Here is a 7193-nt window from a genome sequence, read left to right on the forward strand (position 1 = left end):
AGTGCCAATAGTGCGTTTCGTGCAACATTTCCTAATGCCCGATGATATACTGCAATCTCGTGTTATTGTGACAGGCCACCAAGCCAAGCGTCATATGCTTCAGACCAACAAAAGAGAAAAGATCACAAAGATGACACATTTCTAGAGGCCTTTAATGGAAAAATAAAATATTGCGCCAATGCCAGGTTAGAAGAGGCTTCAATCAGATGGATAATAGATTCATAGATAAATAACTCAGGCCACTTTCCGATACCGCCGGCATGATGCCTGGTGACACATGATCCTCAAAAGAAATAGAGAAGCATATTTTAGCATCCTCAGTGCTCTTTACTTGCATCATATATTGACAATTGAACATCTGAGCTTCCGAGCCAATGTAAAATGAACCACCCATTTTTGTGTTATAGTTGCATTTCTGTTTTAACTAAAGTCTTCACTTCAAAAAAAGTTAAAAGAATGAGATCGATATACTTCATATACATACACTGGTTTGCATGTGATCAGCCCCTATGAAGCTTACATATCTTTTTGAAGTAGCTAGGTAACGCGCTCCTCAACACTACTACGAGAGCATCTGGACAGTGGTGTATAGTCATCAAAGGCACTTATTCCACAAAATTTACTACTAGACCAAACTAAATGTCCCCTCAAATTTGAAGCTGGCAGCCAAGGCAGCACCTTTACATGAGTGGCCAGCAGTCTCTTCTCCCTGTCAACCTACAATGAGTTATTTGTCGAACTGCTATCACTAACAAAATTTATTAAAAAAGGTACAATGATTACAACTAAGAAAAAGTTAAAACTGAATACATCCAACAAACATTATGATTTTATAGCAATGCAGCGTAGTTCAAATAAGAATGAAACAAGAAACAAAACCTAAGGAATACGAGTTAAAGAAAAAACTGCAAGATTCAGCAATGCTCAATATTATATTCCACAAAGTCTCCAGAACAAATCAAATATTCAAAGACACTGCTTCATTATTGATATACACAGACTAGCTAAATGGAGAAATATTATCTAGGAAACAACTGTATGCACGAGAATCATGACAGCATTGGATAACTGAGAACATACTGTGTTAGTATGCTGTGCTTTGGAAATATCTCTTGCAATCCACTAAGCTTGTGTGCATGCACCTAGCTAAGAACTCATTACTCTATCCTCATCTACACGTGCATATAGTTGAACCGTGTGAGCTCGTTATTTTAACATGATCCTTGCTTCGATAATCCATACTATGCAGGTTCAAGGAATACAAAAAGGCAAACACAAGTGGCAAACATTTTATTCATGTCAAGACCAAATCACATTGCACAAAATTCATTATTTAATGCAAAAATCTGCACAACTAACACCAACTTTAGTAAACACACTTGAAGTCACAAAGTTATCACCAACCTAACACTATTGAGTAACACTTGAAGTCACTTGATGCCTAGCATTGTGGAAAACACTCTATTAAGCTCTTAACAAAATACAATAGAATTGCATTATTTAATGTTTCCAACAATAATTGAAAGGTTATAACCTTTGGAAATATATAGCTCCTCAGTTCGGTCGTTTAGGTAGGTACAGCACTGATTTTTCTTTCGATATGGGCTAGGCTACAAGGCTAATTTAACGCACAGAGGCTTGTACAACAAATAATTGAGTCATGATAGACTACCAACGAGATACTAAATTGATCCTTCCATAGTTTTTAAGGCGTCGCCTAGTCGTCCGAGCGGGATTCTAAACGGGGCGTCGCGGTCGCCGCACCCTCATCGTGTATGGCGTCGCCTCGCGGCTGAAGGCGTCGATTTCGCTGAGGCGAACGGCGCTGGACGGAAAAGCGCGCGGGAAAGAGCAGCGCCGCGCGGGAAAAGAGCAGAGCGATGCGCGCGCGTGGGAAAAGAAGCAGTTGCGCGCCTACACCTTCCGCCAACCCAATCCCCATCGCATCAGTTCAGAGAGGGAGGGAGAGGGAAAGGAAGGAGAGAGGAAGAGAGAGAGGAGGGCGGCAGCGCACCTGGAATCCGACGCCGGCGCGGCGCAGGCGACTGCCCCCGCGCGAGTCCGGCCCGTCCGCGACCAGCCTACGCGAGCGCGACTCCGTCCCGTCCGCGACACCAGCCCTATCTGCGACCGACTCCCGCTTCGTCCGCCGCGACCCGTGAGCAGCCCTGCGACCGACTCCAGCCCCATCCCCAACCGCGACTCTGCTCTGCGACCATGCGATTGGCAATTACGTCCTCCCCTCCTCTTTCCTCTGCTGCTCTACGGCTCTCCCTTGCTCCCCCTTCTTCCTCTGCTCTTCCTCTGCCTCGTTGCCATGCTCTGCTCCTTCCTATGCTCTACTTTGCTTTCTCTGCTCTGCTCGTTTCTCCTATTTATGTGTTACAATTTGATAGTTGGAACGGATAGCTCACAGGTGTGCTCTTCTGATGTGGTTGCCTAATTGCTGTGAATAATTAATATATGCTTGACTGTTTGTCTCTCTGACGACTTAACTTTGCTGCATAAGAGAGGTTAATTTATTGATCTGTGTCATTGTTATATGTGCCTCTGAGGCTCTGATTGTGAACAGCAGTATGTGTATGGCGTCGCCTCGCCGCACGCCTAATTTGCCTAGGCGTCTGGAAGGGGGTGGAGCGCCGCACCTCGCCTTACCGCCTTAAAAACTATGGACCCTTCACCTTTTGAAATTTGAAAGCTTTTGAAACAACAAAAGCGGCAGAAATACAGTACACTGTTAAACAATACAGTATATATCAACTACTCCCTCCATTCGAATTTATAGGTCATTTTGGCACTTCTAGATACACAGCTTTTGTTATGTGGGGCCGACAAGGCCAGCGACGCTCCAGGGCTCGAGATGCTGCCAGGGGCACGCCCAAGGAGGTGCATGCTGAGACAGCTGTAATCAATGGCAGTTAAGCTGCCAGTTAGGGGTTAAAACCCAGGAAGGCGCATGACAGCCATCTGCATGCAATCAATGGCAGTAAGCTGCTGGTTAGGGAGTAAGAAGTTAATGGCTAGGAGAGAATCGAGGAGCTAGGGCTCAGGAACTTCTATTTATATCTTGTAACCGGCTGAGAGAGAATCAAGCAAGAACAAACCTATTCCTAGTCTCTCTCTGTTATTAGCTTGGCTAAGGACTCCACAAATATAAAAAATGTTTATATAGATTTTCAACGAGATTGGCATAACTAGATTCAGTATGACAAATTTTCATAATACAGAACTCCTAGATAATAAATTTTATAAATATTGCGAACCAAATCCAAAAAATGTTTGACTCAGGACAAACCTAGATGGACTTATATTTGATCAAACAAAGTGCTATTTATGTAGAAACTGGTAATTCCAACATCTCATTTGTGTTCTGAACTTCCACATGCCTCCTGGAAAGGATATATCACCTATCTATTGTCGGGCATGCAGCCATGCATCTCCACCAACTAGCTACATTAAAAAAAAATTAACAAAAAAACTATTCAGACAACCCCCAGCAGCATGAGAAAGATGGGAAAGGAAAACACCATACATGTGCACCATTGATCAAAGTAATTTTTCATCGTTCTCTAGTTACCAAACACTCCACAGAAACTAAAATATAAAAAAATGGTAACTCCCACTTCTTCTATTTCACAAGCAAAGCCATACGGAAAGCATGACTTTCCTGAAATGCATATACAGCAATTCACCGTTACCAGTAAGGACAGGATTATATTAGTATTAAACAGAAAATAAAACAAGTGTTAAGCACGTAGCATTACAAAGCAAAGCAAGTTGTCAAACAACACAGATAAGATTGCAAGCTCTAGAGAAAATCTTCAACATGGCACACAAATACATTATTACTGCTAAACCATGTGCAGAGAAAGTTGAACCATACCTTCCATCATTGGATAAATTATTATTGTGCTGCAGCCTCAAACTTTTTAAGCATATCACAATGTGGTGTCTGGTATGACAGCCCCCATTGGCGACGCTGCAGCTCGACCCTGCAATTCTGTGTTATTATGGAGTAATAATCCCTCTCAACATGCCGCTCCAGCGTCGCTCGCTCAGTGCTTTGGTGTGGATACTGCTCCTCAAAATTAGACATCTTGACATAGTATGCAACTCCACGTGGGGTTTGGAACTTATGCTCATAAGGGTAGGAACGGGACAGCGAGTAGACAGGCTCAGAGGATGGCAGGAAGTTGAGCAACAGCAGCAGTAGGACTGGCAACAGCTGAATAAGCATCCTGACAGTTGAGCCACCAGAATTTTGTGCGGCATGGGCATGCATCCCACCAGTCCTGAAATGGAAGGTTCCAAACTGTCCAAACTGCCTGGTGGTAGCAGGCGCCATACCACCAAAGAAGAAGTTTCTGAATATCTCATCTGGGTCAAAGTCATCCTCGTAGAACCCATTGTATGCACGGGCAGTGGAGGCCCTCCTGTGGTGCGTTACTGGCTCATCTGAGCCAACAAGGTCATAACGCTTGCGGCTCTCGGCATCGCTCAGGCACTGGAAGGCCTTGGAGACGGCCTTGAAGGCGTCCTCTGCACCAGGAGCCTTGTTCTTGTCGGGGTGCACCTTGAGGGAGAGCTTCCGGTAGGCCTTGCGCACGTCCTCGACACTGCAGTCCTTTTCCAGGCCGAGGATCTGGTAGTAGTCCCTGGTGTGCTTCTTGACCTGGCGCACGACCTCGAGCTGCTCTGCCGTGTACTCCCTGGCAGCAGGAGTCGCCTCCTCCTCCTCCTCCCTCTTCTTGCCCTTGTGCTTCCTCTCTCTCAGACCATCAGCCTCAGCTGCCTCCGATGCCCCTGCTGCAGCAGTTTCCGGTGGTGGAGGCGGCGGCTGAGATGATGACGAGGAAGCCGAGGAGTCATCTTGGGGATTGAGAAGGGAGGTGAGGAGGTCGTCGATGGGCAGCGAGGGGTCGAGGCGCTTTGCCTTGGACAGGAACTTGATGGCGCGCGCGCGGTCGCCGGCGTCGAGCGCGCCCTTGCCGATGCGCAGGCACTTGGCCGCGTCGTCCTTGTTGCCCTCCATCGCAGATCTGGCCGCCGCCGTCCCCGGCTGATCGAGCCGAGCAGGCGGGCGACCGAGATGAGCTCACGCAGCGGCGGCGCAAGGACCCGCCCCGATCGGATCAGATCCGCTCAGCCCCAACCCAACCTATAAGATGATACAATCGGCGCAGAGCTTGGAGTACGAATCGATTGCGTAAGGAGCGAGAGAAAGAGGTCGATTACCGGCGAGGCGAGGCGAGGCGAGGCGACGTGGAGTAGGGTTCAGGTGGGTGGATCACCGGAGTCGTGGGGACGGACGAAGGGAGGAGGGGGGAAAGGGGATATGGAGAGCGACACCGACGCGGCGACGACTCTCGACGGGTTGGGTTTTCTCTCTTGGATTTTTGTTGTCCTTTCCACGCGTGAAGAAAAGGTCGCAGGAGGCCGGATTCGGAAACGAGATATCTGGCCCAGAAGCTGTTCCGGCCTGGCCCGATTAAAATTTTGCTCTTCTTCTATCAGGGAAAAGACCCACGGCCGCTTCTCTTCAATCTTCCATTCTCCTCTTCTCACGGCAAAGGAGAACTCGTCGAAGTCATATTTGTACTGGGTGCATAAGCAGAAAATATTAAATTGTAGATAAGTTATTTGATTTGTAATTTTAAGTTATTAAATGTGTCCTTTATTTTCAATGTAAAGTTCATTATTTGATTTGAAAACTATTTTATACAAGTTTTATGAATTTTTAAGACGGTGTTGTGAAGGTCAAAGCAATGGGATATAATAAAGGAAGGCGATCAAACCTGCCCAAGGTTTTCATACCCCATGGTTGACACCCGTAGCTGTACGTGGACAGTCCGTGCCCAGCTAGTTTTCACAAGACAACACACTAAACTAGTTTTTTGTGCCTAGGGTTTTCATACCCCTTGCTCAGCCATGGGCTCCCTCTCTTGCCACTTGAGAAAACTTTCTTGACATACTAGAACCTTTTTCTACCTCTCACTTGCATACATTGCTAGGGATTATGCTTTGGTGAGATTGAGAGCATTCTGGTGCATAGCATCAATTAGTTTGGTTCTTGTGGAACCGGTGAGATCTCAAGCAAGCATCATTTAATTGTTACTCTTGGAGGTTTCTGCCTCCTAGACAACATGAAGTTTGGGGTTTCATTAAAGCACTACACAGAAAATTGTGTATCTGCTCTGAAATATTGATTTTGAGGGATTCTTGTGCTCACCTCGCCTAAGGAGGTGAAGAGCAACTCTAGCGGAGTCGAGGTGTTCAGTAATTCTTTGGTTCTATTTGGTGGGGAGGGGGTTAACTTTCATGGGCATGGACAAATATGACTTCGATGGATTTTTCAATAGGTGTCATGTCCTCGGATTTAAAGATCAAGCGATCAGTCTTGATAGAGAAGCAGTGAACATTGAACCCACCATAATGTGAAATAGGGGTGGTTGCAGGGGCGAAGGTATGTAGATGCTAGTGGGTGCAAATGCACCACCCCAAAATTATGAAAACAATGGATTTTTTCAAAAAAAATTACCATATATGCACCTCCTACAGTACAAGTCTATGCACCCACAAGGTAAGTGCACCACCTTCTAATTTACTCTAGCTTCGCCACTAGGTGGTTGGCAAGTCATCTATAACATGGGGAAAATTCTTGTGTCTCCATTGTGGTTGTCTCTTGCACTCAAGTTTCATTCAAGCAATTATTTTGTGTTGTTTACCTTCTTATACTTGAATTTTTGTTTGTCACCCTAAGTTGCAAACATTTACCTAGCTCCGCAGAAGTAGCATAATAGGCTTTTTTGTTGTACTAATTAACTTTGCCTAGTGTTTGTGATTTTAGTTAAAACAACCTATTCACCCCCCTCCCCCTAGTCACTATGTCATGTACTAAAGTGAAGATGACATACGAACAACGAATAGAGGAGAAGATTTGACTAATTAAAAATATTTTTTTGTTTTACGTGCTTGTTTTACACTCTTTTGCTTGAAATAAGAACTCGTAATAATTTTGGTCGTCATCAAGATCAAAGTGTTAGTGACAAGGTTACTTATTTGATTTACCTATTTAGTTGTGATTTGTGAAAGAATATACGTAAGCATGTATTATTCGACTATATAAGTCCGTTTGTGCTCTGACACTGGTCCAAGTCCGAACCTTTCTGATATATAAAAAAAATCCACATTCG

At 45.1% G+C, this 7193-nt stretch overlaps 1 protein-coding gene across 2 annotated transcripts; it reads right to left on the reverse strand.

The window, feature by feature from the left end:
- Positions 1 to 306: 306 nt before the first annotated feature.
- Positions 307 to 5379, reverse strand: LOC136450019 (chaperone protein dnaJ 49-like). 2 transcript variants are annotated; one of them, XM_066450270.1, is made up of 3 exons: positions 5236 to 5379; positions 3884 to 5158; positions 307 to 717 (listed from the first exon to the last, which is right to left on the reverse strand). In XM_066450270.1, exon 2 carries the CDS (start codon positions 5030 to 5032, stop codon positions 3905 to 3907), a length of 1128 nt encoding a protein of 375 aa, XP_066306367.1. In that variant the 5' UTR covers positions 5033 to 5158; positions 5236 to 5379; the 3' UTR covers positions 307 to 717; positions 3884 to 3904. The 2 variants fall into 2 exon arrangements, with proteins under 2 accessions (XP_066306367.1, XP_066306368.1); XM_066450271.1 differs by having other exon boundaries at positions 307 to 709; positions 3884 to 5353.
- Between the last annotated feature and the right edge of the window lie 1814 nt (positions 5380 to 7193).

The sequence above is a fragment of the Miscanthus floridulus genome, chromosome 5, assembly GCF_019320115.1.
Source record: "Miscanthus floridulus cultivar M001 chromosome 5, ASM1932011v1, whole genome shotgun sequence".
NCBI lineage: Eukaryota > Viridiplantae > Streptophyta > Magnoliopsida > Poales > Poaceae > Miscanthus > Miscanthus floridulus.

What these genes read in the sequence shown, in the direction of transcription:
- LOC136450019 (XM_066450270.1), bottom strand. Translation starts at nt 5,032, where the DNA reads ATGGAGGGCAACAAGGACGACGCGGCCAAGTGCCTGCGCATCGGCAAG.